Raw genomic sequence first — 21,092 nt, forward strand, 5'->3', positions numbered from 1 at the left:
ACCTCACTGTGTGTGCGCGTATCTTATTGAAATTTATATTTTCATTGTGTATTGCAATGTACTGCTGCTGCAAAACAACCCATTTCACGACATATGTCAGTGATAATAAAACCGATTCTGATTTTTCTATTTTCTGCATAAACGTTGTTTTAAAATCAACTGAAAACTAATGGCAGTTTCAATGCTATAAATATTTAACTATCTGAAGAATAAAAGATTTTTTACTCTAAACTTAATAAATACAAAATTTTAAACAAAATCCTTTCTTTATTAATTCACCCAAATATTTCAAGGCTATACATTTTGGAGGTAAAGACTTGCTTGCTTTTAGACTTTAAGTGCCTACTGGAAGTATCTTCAGGTTATAACTTTTAATGTACCCATAAAATTCACAGTATGAGACCAATTTAGTTCAGCACTTTCCTGAATAAAATTTTGTACACAAGATCATTGTACAGTAAGCTCCACAGTCTCAACATTTCTAGTTCACATTGTATGGCACATTAAAGCCCTATCAAGAGATGGAAAATTCCAAATAAGTAGTAATGGAAATGTACCAGTGTGATATGATGGAATGTAGGATAAGCTGGTAGATAGAAGGACAAAATACACAGGTGGCATTCTTTAATACACAAGCCTATCATTTCATTATTTTTATGTTCACATGAGCAATGAAAGCAGACCACACAGTTTATAGTTTCAGGAATGTCAAGCTATGCTGTCATCAGCTGTGGTATACAGAATACAGCTGAACTTTAAAACAAAGTAATAAAGTAACACAATGCAAACTTGACCATAAGTTTCCAGTCCGATCTGTATTTCCATACTTGTTTTTGTACTTCGCACCACCCAGGCATAAACCATTTGCTTACTATAGGGAAGGGAAAAAAAAGGGGCAAAGAGCAGGACTGGTAGAGAACTGCTCAAACTCTTTTTGAAAGGGACAAAATAAACTGAGCAATATTCAAGCAGAGGAAAGGAAAACAGGTTAAAAAAAAACATAGCTTAGCCAAGTTTCACTGAAACTATGCCTGAATTCCATAACCAATGAATGTACGATTGTTTGCTGAAACAATACTCAAAAACATTTGTAAAATTAGTACAGCAATCTTGATAACAGGACAATTACTACCTTAAAAGATCAGCTTTTTCAAATAAGTTTGAGGTGCTCTCAAAACGTAACATTACAAACTCTACCAAACCAAATCAAAATAGCACAGTTGGCTCTAATAAATAAGTTTGGAAAACAGATTCAAAACAAATTATTTTAGGTAACTCTTTAGAAATGATACCTGCACAAAATTTATTCACTAAATAAAAGTTGAACTTACTGTCAAAGCCATTCACAATATTATTTCTGGGGAAAAGGATTTTCTCTGTAGAGGCATTTCAATGCAAAATAGTATTTTACTTATATCCTCCAAAGAAAGACTGGAGATTAAATTTTGTTTTCGTTCCTCAACTTCTGAACAGCAGTGAACCAAAGGAGATATTGCAACCTCGGGAGAGGTTGTTGAAAATTAACCATTTCCTTCTAGAACAAACAGTTGAGACAAAAGCTTAACTTCTATAATCTACAATAAAACTGTTTTGTTTCCACTGAACAAGAAAACATGTCCATTAACTCATTTCATTTGCTAAGCCATCTGAGAAAAATGTAAAGCATTTTCCCCACACATTCTACACGTTACCTCTGTATCCTTCAGATAACACATTTAACACTGCTGTAGCTCTTTTCTTAAATTTGAATACCACTGTTTAGCTGAGATTGTTGGGAGCACAAGGGTAAATTCTAAACTGAACGGTTTCTTCCCACTTTTTTAAAACTTGTTCCAAATACACGTGGCTTTAATTTCCTCATAAAAATGTTTCTTTTTAAACTATAATAATAATGCAAGTGCTAATTGAACAGTTCTCTTTTGATTTGTCACAAATGTACACACTGTATCAGTTGTGACTAAGGACAGCAAGATAGTTTTTTTTCCCCCCATTGAAAGGGCAAAAACTCAGCAACATCAATCCACAGTTTGAGTGTTCTTCAACACTATGTTGAGGCTGTCCTTTTGACTCTAAATGGCCCATTCATTTTCGTGTGCTGACAGAAGCTGGCTTCAAGTTCAAGAACTGAAGTAGATAAAGTAGTGCAAGTTAAATGTCTACCCTTTTCTCTTCCCTCCCAATCCATCTCCTACCCATACTGCTTTTGGGCCAACATCTAAAAATCTGTTAACTGTGTATATAAAACAAAACTAAACAAAACAGCAGGAATCCATTCAGCCAAGTCTAGGGTTCTCAAGACAATGCAGCAATAGTTTTGTGTTTTAGTTTTTCCTCCCCAAAGTACTTAGTGCAGAAAGGTCATTAGTACACCAAGCACGATCTTTCCCACGGCAGGAAGCACGTCAGAAAACTTTATACATTGCATTGTGCAACATTGTGATCAGGTCAGTGCTGTTAAAATGTTTTACTCCATTTTCACTTTAGGACTGCTTAAGCCGCTTGCGGGGAGGACCAAGGAAAGGGCATTGTGCTGATGCTAGTGAACGGTAAGCTTCTGCCACCAGATGAGGGTGGGACAAGACCATTGACTTCCAACCAGATGTCTCCATTACGTCAGATGCATGGCTATAAAAGTGAAAGAAATAAATTAATTGCATACATTTCCACATTCATAACAGCTCAAAACATTCATTTTGAATTTTAAACTACTATTTTATTCCAAATTTGTAAGTTTTCATTTTAACCCCAACTTACTCATAGGGATATAAAACTTACTAAACACACACATTTATTTAAAATAATTATTATACAAGTACTGTTGTGCTATAGAATCAGACAATATCACTTTCAAAACAGAACCACTCAATAGTTTAGTCAAATGCAATTACCGTTCACACTGAGAGGTAAAACAGATATATACCCGCAGAGGGTGGCAACCATCCTCACCCACACAAACTTATGAGATCACATAATGGTGACTGGCTTATAAACGAGAATCCTAGTACATCCCAATATGGTGAAATTCCATTGGAAATTTGGAGGTCAATAAAGCAAAGTGACTGACAAAGTCATCAAATTTGAGTTGGCCATTCTGGTGAATATTCAAAGTTCATCACACTATTGGTTGAACATGCAGTTCTTCCAGTAAGCATTCTAACCTTAAGCAAAACCAATAGCTTAACTGTTCATTCAACTCATTGCTTCAGAGGGATCCTGGAGGGAGTCAAACTGGAATGTAGGATACTTGGAACATTGTGGGAGATAATATCCATAGTTGTTCTTTTACATGGGATGTTATTTGGCAGTTCAATCTCATTTCATAGATTTTTTTTCCTTTCCTTCCCACCTTTTCAGATATACAAGTCTCTGACCTCATGAGACCAGTAGTAACAGTGATGATATTTTAGTAGTATATGCATACTTTAAAAAAAATGATGCTTGCTAATTATCCAACAGCCAGTGGTGTTCCACAGGGATCTTATCTGGGACCCCTCCTCTTTATGATTTTTATAAATGACCTGGATGAAGATGAAGGGTGGGTTAGTAAGTTTGCTGATGACACAAAGGTTGGGGATGTTGTGGATAGTCTGGAGGGTTGTCAGAGGTTACAGAACTGGGCTGAGAAGTGGCAGATGGACTTTAACGCAGGGAAGTGTGAAGTGGTTCATTTTGGTAGGTCCAATTTGAAGACACAATATAATATTAACAGTAAGACTATTGGCAGTGTGGAGGATCTGAGAGATCTTGGGGTCCGTACCGATAGGACACTCAAAGCTGCTGCGCAAGTTGACAGTGTTATTAAGAAGGCGTATGGTGTGTTGCATTCATCAGCCATGGGATTGAGTTCAAGAGCTGTGAGGTAATATAATCTTTTAAGAGCCTCTTAGGTAGGTACCTGGAGCTTAGATAAATAGAGGGCTATGTGCTAGGGAAATTCTAGGCAGTCTCTTAAGTAGGTTACATGGTTGGCACAACATTGTGGGTCGAAGGCCCTATAATGTGCTGTGAATTTCCACGTTCTAATTTCTATTACCACTAAGTATTTAATAAGGGAAACTTTACCACTTTTAAAAATACCAGAGAAATGAAGTTAGTGTGTGGAGGGGATTCAGGCAGAAAGGATATCACCTGCACATATTCTGCTCAGCTAACCTGTAGAGCAGGGGCACCCAACCTGGGGTCCATGAACCCCTTGGTTAATAAGACCATAAGACAAAGGAGCAGAAGTCAGCCATTCAGCCCATCGAGTCTGCGCCGCCATTTTTATCATGAGCTGATCCATTCTCCCATTTAGTCCCACTCCTTCGCCTTCTCACCATAACCTTTGATGCCCTGGCTACTCAGATACCTATCAATCTCTGCCTTAAATACACCCAATGACTTGGCCTCCACTGCCGCACATGGCAACAAATTCCATAGATTCACCACCCTCTGACTAAAAAAATTTCTTCACATTTCTGTTCTGAATGGGTGCCCTTCAATCCTTAAGTCATGCCCTCTCGTACTAGACTCCCCCATCATGGGAAACAACTTTGCCACATCCACTCTGTCCATGCCTTTCAACATTCAAAATGTTTCTGTGAGGTCTCCCCCCATTCTTCTAAACTCCAAGGAATACAGTCCAAGAGCAGACAAACGTTCCTCATCTGTTAACCCTCTCATTCCCAGAATCATTCTAGTGAATCTTCTCTGCATCCTCTTCAACATCAGCACATCCTTTCTTAAATAAGGAGACCAAAACTGCCCACAGTACTTCAAGTGAGGTCTCACCAGCGCCTTATAGAGCCTCAACATCACATCCCTGCTCCTATACTCTATTCCTCTAGAAATGAATGCCAACATTGCATTCGCCTTCTTCACTACTGACTCAACCTGGAGGTTAACCTTAAGGGTATCCTGTACGAGGACTCCCAAGTCCCGTTGCATCTCAGAACTAAATGGCAAGGTTCCATGGCATAAAAAAGGTCAGGAACCCCTACTGTAGAGCAACACACAAAATCAGCAAAAGCATTGCCAAATCTTCAGTTCTAAATTGTTACTCACTACCTATTGGAAAAGTCTTCTTATAACACATTTCAACCACAAACTAAATGAATATGGAGGATTTCTCAGAAATCAAGACCATAGGAACTGCCGATGGACACAAAAGCGGCTCCACTCCCAGCACAGGAGACATGGATAAATAGATGCGCTTTTGGATATTAACACATGAAATAAGACTGTACAATAGCATCTGAAAATATAAATGCATTTTATTTACACAACATTCTCAGAAAAAAAATAAATGAACAGTAATCACTTCAATGCTTCACAAATCTAGTATACACTTCCATACAAATCCTAGTGATTATTTAACAAAATCAACTGACAGTGAGCTCCTGACTGTCTTTCTATTTAAAATTCAAATAAAGTTTTACATTGTGCATTCAGTCTGGTCAGCCTCGGGCAGAGTCCTGTGTGGGATATTGTGTTCAGTAGGCAGACTATTTTATCTTTTGACATGTTGTAATTTTTAAGTTTAAGTACAAACTGGCTGTTTGGGGAGGAAGACTACAACAGAAAGCTAAATGATATCCATCCTACTTCCCTTTCATAGGAGCTATAGGGACTAGCAGCCTTGAACATGTAGCCTGGATCACTTTCTTCATAAGATCTTTTGCATAAGCATCACTAGATTCACTCATGAAAGTATTATATGAGAGCCAATAATTTTAGTCATTCACACATTTGTAGAAGGTATAACTGGATATGATTAGAGTCAGAACGTTGTCTATTTTATTCCCTTCCCAGTGAATAGAAGTGGAGTCTGGAACGGCATTCTGATTTAAATCCGAATACAGCAGGTAAGAAACTGCTGGTATAGTTTAATGTTTAACCAGATTACATCTGCCATTAGTCCATTGGGTAGCAATACAAACAAATACTGATTTTAAAATATGCTGAACTAAATGCTATATTTTACAAAATATAATCTTTCAGAACCTCTCCATAAACAATTTAACAAAAAGATGTTACAAGTAAAACATCCCTAAATTTTAGCTACAAGAACATTCATTTCTCAATTTCTTGAATCAGCACTGATTCTTCTGAGGGCCTGATGGAGGGTTCCTCATATAGTGCAAAGAAAGAGACAAGAAAAAGAACAGAACACACCTAAGAAGTCTACCCTGGGCAGGTTAGTGGCAAGGATTAAAAAGATAAATGCATTCAAAATCTTAGAATATTTACTTCCTACTTCCATTCAATCCCTCAGGTTATTACATTAAATCTGAATTTAGGTCCTATTTTGTGTGCTTTGTTTGCATTTGTATTTCATGCTTGGATCTCTTTCCAAAGGTGATTGGAGGAAACTATAAAGTCTGGGGGGTGGGGGGGGGGGTGTCAGAGGTATTTTAAGAAAACGTGATAGCGGAGTGTAATGCACTGCCAGGGGCAGTGGTAAAAGCAGATATATTAGGGACATTTAAGAAAGACTCAGATAGGCACATGTGTGGCGCGTGGCCAACTGGGTGTTGGGCTCATGATCTGAAGGTCATGGGTTTGAGTCTCGGACAAGGCAGCATGTTGTGTCTTTGAGCGAGGCACTTAACCACACACTGTTCCAGTCCACCACCCAGCTGAAAATGGGTACCGGCAAATGCTGGGAGTTAACCTTGCGATACACTGGCGTCCTATCTGGAGGCGGGGGGGTGGGGGGGAAGGATGTCTCGTACTCTCAGTCGCTTCACGCCACAGAAACCAGCATAAGCACTGGCCTGATGGGCCACAAGGCTCAGGACAGACCTTAACTTTCAATTTAGATAGGCACATGATTGAAAGTAGAATGGAGGACTGTAAGGAGATTGACTTTAGCGACATACACAAAATGCTGGAGAACTCAGTAGGCCAGGCAGCATGTATGGAAAAGAGTACAATTGATGCTTTGGGCCAAGACCTTTTAGGACCGATGAAGGGTCCTGACCCGAAAAGTTGACTGTGTATTCTTTTCCATAGATGCTGCCTGGCCTGCTGAGTTCCTCCATCAATTTGTGTCTGTTACTTGGATTTCCAGCACCTGCAGATATTCTCTTGTTTGAGATTGATCTTAAGAGTAGTTTAAAAGGTCAGCACAAAGGACCTTAATTTTCATGCTTGGTTAGCCAAAGGACCTGGTCTGTGCTGTGCTATTCTAGGTTCTATGTATGTAGAGCAAACCAAAATGGGCAACTACAGCAAATGGGTGTTTCCAACTTACAAAGAAATCAGCTTACAGACAGTTCTCAAGAACAGGACCCTTACGTAGTCTGGAGAATGCCTGCACACATTTATCAATGAAAGTCATGGAGTTTGCTGCTCAGATCATTTTTAAGTACTTGCAAATGGCATTATATGAGATTTTTACTAAATAAGCATATTGCTGATTGTGTTGTAGCAGTAGCATTGACAACTATTTTAAGACGCACAATAGTAAAAAGTCCATTTTAAATGAATACAAAATTTAAAACGCCAATTATAAACAAAAGTAAAGCTGTTAAAAACAAAAATGAGTGCATATATTTCAGGGACTAACAGTCATCCCTTCCAACAAATGAATTTTTGAATATTGTTATAAATATTTGGGAGTATAGAAAAATGCTATAGGATTGTTAGAATTCCTAACACTAAATAAACTCAGTTTTATCCAATCACAGCAACATAAAATGCTGAAGGAGCTCAGCTGGTCAGACAGCATCTATGAAGGGAAATGAATAGTGGACATTTTGGATCCAAACCACTTAGTCTTTCCACTTACCTAATCAGAGCTCTCAGTATTTGATGGCCAACAAAATAACTACCACTCTTAAAATTCTTCATCTAAAGGAATAATTGGCTAACCAATCCCTGTTATGCTGTACCCAAAAGTAAAGCAAGAAACTACTATTTTCTTCCCCTTATTTGTCATCAATGTTGTTGGTACATGGCAACATCACCCAAATAGGCAGCGTCAGTTTTCACATGAACACTGGCTGTAGGCAGTTCTAACTCATTACCACCACTCAACAGCTCCGTGATCTCTAAATGATCAGAGTTCTTGTTCAGCATTCAGCCCTGGTGAAGCCAAAGTTTCTTGGAACAAAATATTGCAAGGGTGAGAGCTATCATCTTTCGTCCCTTCCAAAAATTCCATTTCTTGGACAACAATTCCATTCCATCTCCAGCAATTATTAGAAGTAACATTGGTGCCATTCTTAATATCAAGATGGGCTTCCGTACACATATCCACAGCATTCCCAAGACCATCCACATACAACTACCCCACCTTGCTCTGCCTTGAGTTATATACTGCCAAATAATTCAAATGTTCCATTATTTTGAATTTGATTCTATTCATCTAGAATGGGTCATGCACAGTTGAAGCCTAAAACCACACTGTGCACCTTAATATTAAACACTCATCTTCATGGTTTTTAAATGTTACTTCAACTTTAAAGATTATGATTCCTTACTGGTTTCATGCTTGGCTTTCTCTTCAATTTACACTTGCTGTAAAATCTTCCAAAGCTTCAGCATTCCTCTAAATCTGGTTCCATCAGCATCCCAGATTTAAGCACTCTATAATTAGTTTCTGGGTCGTTTAATGCCCTAGGCCCCTGCCATATAATTTTCTCCTTTACAAAGTCTCTCATCATCTTGTCCAAATATCTCATTACATGGCCTAATGTCAAGTAATGGGAGTCATAGATTACTACAGCACCGAAACAAGCCCTTCAGCTCATTTAGTCTGTGCCATCTTGGTTTGCTGCAGTCCCATTTACCTGTACCCAGACCATAGCTCTCCAGCCAGAAAGGCAACCACTCTGACTCCTCCCACAAAGCAAGATGTCAAATTCAATTTACTACCTCATACTGAATGTGAGAAAGTGACTGAACCATCTTGATCAGACTCCATGCAGGGCTTTATCAAAGCCTTGCTAAAGTCCATGTAGACAACATTCAGTACCTTTCCTTCATCAACGTTGCTGGTAACTTTATCAAAAAACTCTAAGATTGGTTAGACATGACCTACCATGTACAAAAGCCATGCTGACCATCTCTAATCAGGCCCCGTCTATCCAAATACTTATGGAGAGGGAAAGATGTGCTTAGTGGTGGGGTCCTGTTGAAGGTGGAGGATCATGTGCTGGATCCGGAGGCTGGTGGAGTGGTAGGTGAGAACAAGGGGAACTCTGTCCCTGTTGTGGTGACGGGAGGATGGGGTGAGGGCTGAAGTGTGGGAAATGGAGGAGATGCGGGTGAGGGCATCATTGATGACAGCAGAAGGGAAACCATGATCCTTAAAGAAAGAGGACATTTGAGATGTCCTGGAATGGAAAGCCTCATCCTGGGAGCAGATGCGGCAGGGACGGAGGAACTGGGAATAGGGAATGGCATTTTTGCATGTGGCAGGGTGGGAAGAGGTATAGTCGAAGTAGTTATGAGAGTCAGTGGGCTTACAGAAGATGTTAGTGGACAGTCTAGCTCCAGAGATGGAGACCGAGAGATCGAGAAAGGGGAGAGAAGTGTCTGAGATGGACCAAGTGAATTTGAGGGCTGGGTGGAAGTTTGAAGTAAAGTCGATGAATTTGACAAGCTCAGCGTGGGTGCAGGAAGCAGCACCAATGTAGTCGTCAATATAGCGAAGGAAAAGTTGGGGAGCAGTACCAGTGTAGGTTTGGAGCACAGACTGTTCCACATAACCAACGAAGAGGCCCATGCGAGTGCCCATAGCTACACCTTTAGTCTGAGGGAAGTGGGAAGAGCAAAAAGAGAAGTTATTAAGTGTGAGTACCAGTTCTACCAACCGGAGGAAGGTGGTGGTAGTGGGGAACTGGTGAGGTCTATTGTCCAGAAATAGCGGAGGGCTATGAGGTCTTCTTGGTGGGGAATGGAAGTGTATAAGGATTGGACATCCATAGTGAAACTGAAGCGGTCGGGACCAGGGAACTGGAAGTTATTGAAGAGGTGGAGGGCATGGGATGTAACCTGGATGTAGGTGGGGAGGGACTGAACTATGGGTGACAAAATGGAGTCCAGGTAGGCAGATACAAGTTCAGTGGGGCAGAAGCAAGCAGAAACTATGGGTCTACTGGGACAGTCAGGTTTGGGGATTTTGGGGAGGAGGTAAAACCCAGCAGTGCGGGGTGTGGGAATTAGGAGTTTTGTGGCTGAGGATGGAGGGTCTCCAGAGTTGATAAGGGCACTTTCCACAGGGATCATTCCCTCCGCGACTCCCTGGTCCACATGTCCCTCCCCATGGATTTCCCACCCAGCACTTAGCCCTGTAAGCGTTAAGTGCTACACCTGTCCCTACACCTCCTCTCTTGCCACCATTCATGGCCCCAAACAGTCTTTCCAGGTGAGGCAACACTTCATTTGAGAGTCTGTTGGAGTCATCTGTTGCACCTGGTGCTCCCGGTGCGGCCTCCTCTACATCAGTGAAACCCGACGTAGATTGGGGGACCACTTCATCGAGCACCTCCACTCCGTTTGCCACAACAGATAGGATCTCCCAGTTGTCACCTACTTCAACGCTGCTTCCCATTCAGATATGTCCATACATGGCCTCCTCTACTGCCATGATGAGGCTAAGCTCAGCTTGGAGGAGCAACACCTCATATACCATCTAGGTAGTCTCCAGCCCCTTGGTATGAACACAGAATTCTCCAACTTCCGGTAATTCCCTCCCCCTCCCTTCCCCCATCCCAGTTTTACTCTGCCCTCTCCCCCAGCTGCCTACCACCTCCCTCATGGTTCCGCCTCCTTCTACTACCCATTGTGTTTTCCCCTATTCCTTCTTCACCTTTCCAGCCTATCCCCTCCCTGCTTCCCCTCCCCCACCCCTTTATCTTTCCCCTTACTGGTTCTTCACCTGGAACCTACCAGCCTTCTCCTTCCCACCCTCCCCCCACCTTCTTTATAGGGCCTCTGACCCCTCTCTCTACAGTCCTGACGAAGGGTTCCAGCCCGAAACGTTGACTGTTCATTTCCACGGATGCTGCCCGACCTGCTGAGTTCCTGCAGCGTGTTGTGCGTGTTCCAAATACTTATTTATCCTGGCCTTTAGAATATTTTCCAATAATTTACCCATTACTGACGCCAGGCTCACCAGCCTATAATTTCCCGGCTTATTCTTGGATCCCTTCTTAAACAATGGAACAACATTAGCTATCCTCTCTAGACTATATTAGCATTAAACATTTTCACCCTTCATGCCAATCCAAAAATATATCAATACATTCTGGATACTACAGCCTTCTATGCTGCATTTACACATTTAAAAGTCACTCTGACAGACACGAGACTGGGTGTCACCTACTTTATGTACCTGGTGCTGAAATAACTGAAATACTCAAATCCTAAAAAAACACAACTATGAGCCCAAAAAGAAAAAATTCCAATAAACCAGAAAATTATCAAAAACAGGAAAACATACAAAGTTAATTGTGATAACAGTGAGAGCTAATATACGTTTTATAGGCACTTTGAGATCATATAGATAAAACGGTGTCAACAGACAACAAAGCACTTCTATCTTGGAGATTCAGCATCAATATTAAGTATTCTTGTGTAGGATAAAGCTCTCTCAATATCTTGAGCTTGATTTCAGAACAGTATTCCAAGCTGAAATACTAGATTTCATGATGATCATAGGAAGACTTTCAAATCATGGGCAGCTTAGTACAATTTGCCTCTAATGATCAATTCCATTTAAACCCAAATTGCAGGCTAAAATTGTAGAGTTGCAAGGACAAAGTACATATTCACTGGTAACCAACACACACACACACAATATTATTACAGCTTTGACATGGCATTGAACTACAATACTTACTAGTTTATGAAGTCCACTGCTTGAGTTTTGAGTTGATCAGCACTGTGTAGATCTGCCAGGATTAAAATTTCAGCTGCATTTTCCACAGACAAATTGCTGCAAAGAGCATCTTCACACATTACCTTCAAGCGCTCCAGAGCATACTGAAACAGAAGTTTGGATTATTTAGAAACAAATGGATAAATAATACATAATTAAGGCTCAGCTATCTTCACTGAAACTAATAAAAACCATACTGCCTTTTTAAAAGTGCAATTGTATTTGTGGGAAGGAAACTGATGCCCATTTTTAACTCACATAAACTACATTTTGAATAGAATCACACCAAATTTTGACACAGGAGTCCATTCAGCTGATGTTTGTGTATTGGCTTGGAAAGAGCTACTCAACTGAATCTGATTTTCCAGTACCTAACCTCTGCATGTCATGGCTCTTCAGGTACACATCCAAGCATGTTCTTAAATGTAGAAAATGGAAACATGTCCTTCCTACTTACTCCATTTGACCCCCTTAAATTTAACTGATGAATTAAGTCTCCTTTCAACCAAAGAAAACATCCCCAACCTATTCAATTTTCCCTCTTGGCGAAAGTATTCTAAAGCTGGAAGCACGTTTGTAAAACTCCTTTACACTTTTCTCTAAATGCTATCACATTTACTGTAATATTATGACCAAACTACATAATCACATGGCTATAGCTGTAAAGAATTCTAACATTGCATCCCCGTTCATATATTGGGTTATAAGCGGAAATGTACCCACATATTTAAAAAAACTACCCATCCTGCAATCTTAATGCATTAAAACTGACATCCACACCCTGGGACCTAATGTTAGAACATAAAGCAACTTCTAATTTGTTCTGGTCACCGAATTATAGGAAAGATGTCAATAAAATAGAGAGAGTACACAGAAGATTTACTAGAATGTTACCTGGGTTTCATCACGTAAGTTACAGAGAAAGGTTGAACAAGTTGGGTCTTTATTCTTTGGAGCATAGAAGGTTGAGGGGGGACTTGATAGAGGTGTTTAAAATTATGAGGGGGATAGATAGAGTTGACATGGATAGACTTTTTCCACTGAGAGTAGGGGAGATTCAAACAAGAGGACATGAGTTGAGAGTTAGGGGGCAAAAGTTTAGGGGTAACATGAGGGGGAACTTCTTTACTCAGACAGTGGTAGCTGTGTGGAACAAGCTTCCAGCAGAAGTGGTTGAGGCAGGTTCGATGTTGTCATTTAAAGTAAAATTGGATAGCTATATGGACAGGAAAGGAATGGAGGGTTATGGGCTGAGTGCAGGTCGGTGGGACTAGGTGAGAGTAAGAGTTCGGCACAGACTAGAAGGGCCGAGATGGCTTGTTTCCATGCTGTAATTGTTATATGGTTATATAAATACTTTGATTGAATCCAATTGAAAAGTGGCTAGCAATAGCCTCTACAATGGTAACAGAGAACCAAAAGTAAACATATGAAATCATCATTTCCTACAAAGTCTAATTATGAAGCACTCATAATGGTAGAAAAACTAAATTAAACTTCATATCAGCTAATCACTCCAATATACACACACGTCACTTATAAAATACAATTTAATGCAGATTGTCATGAATTAATGGACATGTATATTCTCTAACAAGTTTGAGCCAAGCAATGTTTTTGTTGGTTTGTTGACAAGCTATTTCCAGAGGGTTGTGTTTATGCTGACATCTTTCAATGATCCTTACTACAGAATATCATTGGGTTGATAGTGACAAACCAGTTCTACTATGGCTTCCAAGATTAACAAAGTTGGATTGTTTATGAATACCAGGTCTCTGTTCACAAAACGCATTCCATTGCTGAAACTATTTGTAGGACAAAAGACCCAAGGCCACACAAGTTCAGTAACAACAATCTAGGTCAATTTCAATAACCCCCAAAACTCTCAGTATTAATCGTAGAGGAGAATTTGAAGGTATTGGCAATCTTGAACATTATAATGAAAATGAAAATTTGGAGGGTGCAATCATCGTAAGCATTGTATGAAGACAGTCCATGATTTGCACTAGGTGTCTGCCTGACTTTGTTCATTTACAGCGAATCAAATGAACACAGCAGTATCCGACGATAACAGTGATATCTGTGCGGGAGAGTTTTTAAAAGTGGAAAAGCCGTTGCACTGGGACAGTCTCACCATCTCAAACTTGGAAGTCCCGGTCCAGGGGTTCAAGCAGTCATCACAAACTGGGGTTTTCCTTGTCACATGCCCTTTGCTCTCCACGAAATGTTGCAGAACCTCTTTCTTGGCCGTTGAGTCTAATCCACCCAGTCCTTTGGAGCTGACCTGACATGCTAGAACAGGCAAGTCACTATTTCACCAGGGTATGAGACCCACTGGCTACCCTCACCAGGTTTACTCCTACTTTTGAGCCAGAGGTGGAGCTGAGAGTCCAGTGGGGACCAAAAGTGAGTGAGCTATCCCAGAATGGACATAAGCCTCTTCTGCAGAGGTACTACTGCTCGCTGGACAACCCACACACAGCAACAAACACTGAGTGAATTCTTCAGCCAATAAGAATTCTGGTCAAAGAACACTGAGGCTGTCTACAAGAAGGGTCAGAGCCCTCTCTATTTCCTGAGGAGACTGAGGTCCTTTAACATCTGTCAGATGATACTGAGGATGTTCTACGAGTCTGTGGTGGCCAATGCGATCATGTTTGCTGTTGTGTGCTGGGGCAGCAGGCTGAGGGTAGCAGACACCAACAGAATCAACAAACTCATTTGTAAGGCCAGTGATGTTGTCGGGGTGGAACTGGACTCTCTGACGGTGGTGTCTGAAAAGAGGATGCTGTCCAAGTTGCATGCCATCTTGGACAATGTCTCCCATCCACTACATAATGTACTGAGTGGGCACAGGAGTACATTCAGCCAGAGAATCATTCCACCGAGATGCAACACAGAGCATCATAGGAAGTCATTCCTGCCTGTGGCCATCAAACTTTACAACTCCTCCCTTGGAGGGTCAGATACCCTCAGCCAATAGGCTGGTCCTGGACTTATTTCATAATTTACTGGCATAATTTACATATTACTATTTAACTATTTATTATCTATGGTGCAACTGTAACGAAAACCAATTTCCCCCAGGATCAATAAAGTATGACTATGACTATGACTATAAATAACTACTAGGAATTAATAGCTCTGTAGTAGCATTGGTAGCACGAAACCGGCTAATTGAAGCAGATGCTTAATTGGGCCAAAATATACTGGTCCCGATGTGTCCTAATTAACCAGAATCCACTGTATTAACACTTAAGTGTGAAGACCAGAAGAGGGCAACGTACACTTCAGTTTCTTCTGTAATGTAACCACAATATCCAAATTTATCTTGCGGTCATAATTAAGCTGTGTTAGGATCTGTGGTGATTACTCCATACAACAAATCTAAATTAAAATTACAGAGCATAAATGTAATATCTTTTTAAAATTCCAGAGACTTTCATATGACCTTGGATTCCTTTAAATGGTAATACTGAAGTGACTTGCATTACTTCATGAGTTATGGTCAACAAAAAGATCTACATTTTAATTAGATCTACTTTGGACAGAAGTTATGTCTCTTCGTAGTAACACGAGGGCATAGAGCCCTTGTTACTGATGACTGGTGCACTCATATTATGTAAGAGCTGCAGGATCTTGAGGTATTTCTCCAGGCACCCAATTTGAGACAGTACCTGCCAAAGGGCAGGATGATTTACAGAGTCAAATGCTTTTCTAAGGTCTATGAAGTGGGAGATTTTGTTCCTGGGCTTTCTCCTGCAATTGACGTGCTGTAAAAAAAATCATGTCATATGTTCCTCTGACTGGATAGAAACCACACTGAAACTGATGCAGGATGGAAACCACACTGAAACTCTATTGTCTCTGCAATCTGAGGAGTATGACAATCAAGACATCCCTGAATTCAGCTGGAATCTTCTCCTGGTCCCAGATCTTGACAAGCAGGTCATGAATATGATTTAAAAATTCTGAGCCATCTTCCTTGAGGATTTCTGCTACAATTCCATCAGGCCCAGTGGCCTCACTGTCCCTCAATTTCTTGCAAGTTGTCTGCCCCTCTTTGATACTATGAGGCTTACTCATGTCCTCCTTCATGGGTCGTTGTCGGAGCTGATTGATGACTTCAATGTTATCAATGGTGTTACAATTAACTAGCTCCTGCAAGTATTCCTTCCATTGGTAATTGATGGCATCATTGTCCTTTAGAAGCCTTTGTCTATCTCTGGAGCGAAAGAGGTTTAGGCCACCAAGGTTTGGGCAATACAATGCCTTGGTGGCAATAAAGAAACCCCTGATATCACCAGAGTCAGCAAGCTGCTGTATCTCTAGAGCCCTCTCAGTCCACCACCAATTCTTTATTTCCATTACTCTATGCTGGACTATAGCCTTAGCTTTGGGGTCGGCTTCTCTTTTTGCTCTGCAGTTAATGTCCTTCTGCCAGGTACAGAAAGCTTTACTTCTGTTGTTGATTAGCTCTTCTTGTCATTTTCATCAAACCAATCTTTGTTTTTCCTGGTCCTGTATCCACTGATGATGAAGAATGGTGGTCAAGGATGATGATCAAGGATGGTGGTCTTCAGTGTGGTCCAGTGTGCTTCAGTGTCCTCTGCATACTGCTTTGGGAGTCTTTCAGAAAGGCAGCCTGGAGGTGTTGTACCTTCGCTGTGTCTTTTAGGATCTTGATGCTGAATCTAGAATGGCTCAGTTCCTTTTGCACTCTACCCTTCCACGTGATTTTGATGGTCATTTGTGAATGAATAAGCTGATGGTCTGTCCAGCCAATATCAGCACTGATCATGGCTCTAGTATTCTTTCTATTTCTGCAATCCCTTCTCCGAACAATGACAATCTTATAAGATGCCAAGTCTTTGAACGGTGATGCATCCACAAGGTTTTCATAGTCATACTTTATTGATCCCGGGAGAAATTGGTTTTCGTTACAGTTGCACCATAAATGATTAAGTAGTAATAAAACCATAAATAGTTAAATAGTAATATGTAAATTTTGCCAGAAAATAAGTCCAGGAACAGCCTATTGGCTCAGGGTGTCTGACCCTCCAAGGGAGGAGTTGTAAAGTTTGATGGCCACAGGCAGGAATGACTTCCTATGACGCTCTGTGTTGCATCTCGGTGGAATGAGTCTCTGGCTGAATGTACTCCTGTGCCCACCTAGTACATTATGTAGTGGATGGGAGACATTGTCCAAGATGGCATGCAACTTGGACAGCATCCTCTTTTCAGACACCACCGTCAGAGAGTCCAGTTCCATCCCCACAACATCACTGACCTTATGAATGAGTTCGTTGATTCTGTTGGTGTCTGCTACCCTCAGCCTGCTGCCCCAGCACACAACAGCAAACATGATAGCACTGGCCACCACAGACTCGTAGAACATCCTCAGCGTCGTCCGGCAGATGTTAAAGGACCTCAGTCTCCTCAGGAAATAGAGACGGCTCTAATCCTTCTTGTAGACAGCCTCAGTGTTCTTTGACCAGTCCAGTTTATTGTCAATTCGTACCCCCAGGTATTTGTAATCCTCCACCATGTCCACACTGACCCCCTGGATGGAAACAGGGGTCACCAGTACCTTAGCTCTCCTCAGGTCTACCACCAGCTCCTTAGTCTTTTTCACATTAAGCTGCAGATAATTCTGCTCACACCATGTGACAAAGTTTCCTACCGTAGCCCTGTACCCAGCCTCATCTCCTTTGCTGATGCATCCAACTATGGCAGAGTCATCCGAAAATTTCTGAAGATGACAAGACTCTGTGCAGTAGTTGAAGTCCGAGGTGTAAATGGTGAAGAGAAAGGGAGACAAGACAGTCCCCTGTGGAGCCCTAGTGCTGCTGATCACTCTGTTGGACACACAGTGTTGCAAGCACACATACGGTGGTCTGCCAGTCAGGTAAGCAAGAATCCATGACACCAGGAAAGCATCCACCTGCATCGCTGTCAGCTCCTCCCCCAGCAGAGCAGGGCGGATGGTGTTGAATGCACTGGAGAAGTCAAAAAACATGACGCTCACCTTATTTCTCTGGCAAAACAGGGTGTTAGTGATGGCCAGGTCACGTCCAACAAACTTGGAGAGTAAGGGCAGTCCATTGGGGTTGCTATTGCCAACACCTTCCTTCCCAATTGTGCCTTTCCAGAAATCGTTGTCCCTTATCTCATCTTCCTTGGGAGTATCTGATAGTATGCGGTCTAGGTCAGCGTAGAAGGTCTGGTGAGTTTAGGGTTGGAACGTAGGCATTCACAGCTGTAGCCAGTTGGTTCTTGTGAACTTAAGGCACATGGTCATGAGGCATTCGATGCCAACTGGTAATTCAGAGAGGTGACTGATGATGCTGTTCTTTATGGCGAATCCAACTCTGTGGATTCTGGGTCCATCTGCTGATTTCCCCTTTCAGAAAAAGGTTCTATCCATCCTTCTCCTCCTCCACTTGCCCTTCCTTGGCCAATTGTGTTTCAGAGGACAGCAAAGTTAATTTGGTAGCTTCTCAGCTCGAGGTGATGGCAGTACATCTTTTTAAATGATCGCTAGTTTCGCTGTCGATAAGTGTCTGCACATCCCAGGCTCCAAAATTCATATCCTTCAGACCATGGTTTGGTGATCCCACTGGATGTGGTAATCCAGTCAGGAGTGAGGAGGCACCTTTTAGGGCACCTTTTCTAGCCCTCCTTCATGTGGAATGAGCAGAGGAGGTCCTGAATAGGGCTGCTCAGTCATGGGTGCAGCTGCTGAGTCTGAGTGGGAGTGCCGAGAAAGACATTTTTGAAATTTTCGTTATTTTTTTTTTCTCCAACGGCGTTCTGAGAGGCGGGACTGCGCAGGCGTGTGACGTCGGGCAGCGCAGCGCGGCAGATTTAAAAGGGCAGACATCCTGCTTCGGGTTTGATTCAAAGAAGGAGTCTGAGTGGGAGTGCCGAGAAAGACATTTTTGAAATTTTCGTTATTTTTTTTTTCTCCAACGGCGTTCTGAGAGGCGGGACTGCGCAGGCGTGTGACGTCGGGCAGTGCAGCGCGGCAGATTTAAAAGGAACAGAGCCTCATAGAGCGGGCTGCGGAGTGAGCCGGGAGCAGAGTGAAGACTTAAGGGCTTCGGTTCAACTGGCTTAGGTGGAAACAGGCGAGGCGAGGGAGGTTTGGCATTCATTTTCTGTTGTTATTTGAGGAGAGGGGCAGTATGAGTGTGAGGGCAGTTTGCTGTTCTCGGTGTCGGATGTGGGAGGCCCTGGAGTCTACAAGCCTCCCGGACGTCTACAACTGCGCCAAGTGCATCGAGATGCAGCTCCTAAGGGACTGCGTTACGGAACTGGAGCTGCAGCTCGATGACCTTCGTCTGGTCAGGGAGAGTGAGGAGGTGATAGAGAGGAGTTGCAGGCAGGTGGTCACGCCGGGGCCACGAGAGGCAGACAAGTGGGTCACGGTTAGGAGGGGGAAGGGGAAAGGTCAGGTAATAGGGAGTACCCCGGTGGCTGTGCCCCTTAACAACAGGTACTCCTGTTTGAGTACTGTTGGGGGGGACAGCTTACCCGGGGGAAGCAACAGTGGCCGTGCCTCCGGCACAGAGTCCGGCCCTGTAGCTCAGAAGGGTAGGGCAAGGAAGAGGAGGGCAGTTGTGATAGGGGACTCGATAGTAAGGGGGTCAGACAGGCGATTCTGTGGACGCAGTCCAGAGACCCGGATGGTAGTTTGCCTCCCTGGTGCCAGGGTCCGGGATATTTCTGATCGTGTCCAAGATATCCTGAAGTGGGAGGGTGAGGAGCCAGAGGTCGTGGTACATATAGGTACCAATGACATAGGTAGGAAAAGGGATGAGGTCCTGAAAGGAGAATATAGGGAGCTAGGAAGGGAGTTGAGAAAAAGGACCGCAAAGGTAGTAATCTCGGGATTACTGCCTGTGCCACGCGACAGTGAGAGTAGGAATGCGATGAGGTGGAGGATAAATGCGTGGCTGAGGGATTGGAGCAGGGGGCAGGGATTCAAGTTTTTGGATCATTGGGACCACTTTTGGCGCAGGCGTGACCTGTACAAAAAGGACGGGTTGCACTTGAATCCTAGGGGGACCAATATCCTGGCAGGGAGATTAGCGGGGGCTACTGAGGTGACTTTAAACTAGAATGGTTGGGGGGGTGGGAATCAAATTAAAGAGGCTAGGCGTGAGGAGGTTAGTTCACTACAGGGGGATGGGAACCAGTGCAGAGAGGCAGAGGGGTGTAAAGTGAGGGTAGAAACAAAAAGTACTATGAAGAAAAGTAAAAGTGGCAGGCCGACAAACCCAGGGCAAGCATTAAAAAGGGCCACTTTTCAGCATAATTGTATAAGGGCTAAGAGAGTTGTAAAAGAGCGCCTGAAGGCTTTGTGTGTCAATGCAAGGAGCATTCGTAATAAGGTGGATGAATTGAAAGTGCAGATTGTTATTAATGATTATGATATAGTTGGGATCACAGAGACATGGCTCCAGGGTGACCAGGGATGGGAGCTCAACATTCAGGGATATTCAATATTCAGGAGGGATAGACATGAAGGAAGGGGAGGTGGGGTGGCGTTGCTGGTCAAAGAAGAGATTAACACAATAGAAAGGAAGGGCATAAGCCGGGAAGATGTGGAATCGATATGGGTAGAGCTGCGTAACACTAAGGGGCAGAAGACGCTGGTGGGAGTTGTGTACAGGCCACCTAACAGTAGTAGTGAGGTCGGAGATGGTATTAAACAGGAAATTAGAAATGTGTGCAATAAAGGAACAGCAGTTATAATGGGTGACTTCAATCTACATGTAGATTGGGTGAACCAAATTGGTAAAGGTGCTGAGGAAGAGGATTTCTTGGAATGTATGCGGGATGGTTTTTTGAACCAACATGTCGAGGAACCGACTAGAGAGCAGGCTATTCTGGACTGGGTTTTGAGCAATGAGGAAGGGTTAATTAGCGATCTTGTCGTGAGAGGCCCCTTGGGTAAGAGTGACCATAATATGGTGGAATTCTTCATTAAGATGGAGAGTGACATAGTTAATTCAGAAACAAAGGTTCTGAACTTAAAGAGGGGTAACTTTGAAGGTATGAGACGTGAATTAGCTAAGATAGACTGGCAAATGACACTTAAAGGATTGACGGTGGATATGCAATGGCAAGCATTTAAAGGTTGCATGGATGAACTGCAACAAATGTTCATCCCAGTTTGGCAAAAGAATAAATCAAGGAAGGTAGTGCACCCGTGGCT

The 21,092-nt window shown here is 42.4% G+C and overlaps 1 protein-coding gene across 6 annotated transcripts in view; it reads right to left on the bottom strand.

Moving 5' to 3' along the window:
* Nucleotides 1-247: 247 nt before the first annotated feature.
* spop (speckle type BTB/POZ protein) overlaps nucleotides 248-21,092 on the bottom strand; it is a 129,828-nt gene continuing 108,983 nt past the window's right edge. For all 6 annotated transcript variants that reach the window (XM_072249075.1, XM_072249079.1, XM_072249077.1 and 3 more), the window contains 2 exons: nucleotides 11,831-11,973; nucleotides 248-2,625 (listed from right to left, as the gene is read on the bottom strand). In XM_072249075.1, coding sequence (XP_072105176.1) covers nucleotides 2,481-2,625; nucleotides 11,831-11,973 — 288 coding nt within the window. In that variant the 3' untranslated portion in view covers nucleotides 248-2,480. The remainder of the gene's footprint in view (nucleotides 2,626-11,830; nucleotides 11,974-21,092) is intronic.

Source organism: Mobula birostris, chromosome X (genome assembly GCF_030028105.1).
Source record: "Mobula birostris isolate sMobBir1 chromosome X, sMobBir1.hap1, whole genome shotgun sequence".
In the NCBI taxonomy this organism is placed as follows: Eukaryota; Metazoa; Chordata; class Chondrichthyes; order Myliobatiformes; family Myliobatidae; genus Mobula; species Mobula birostris.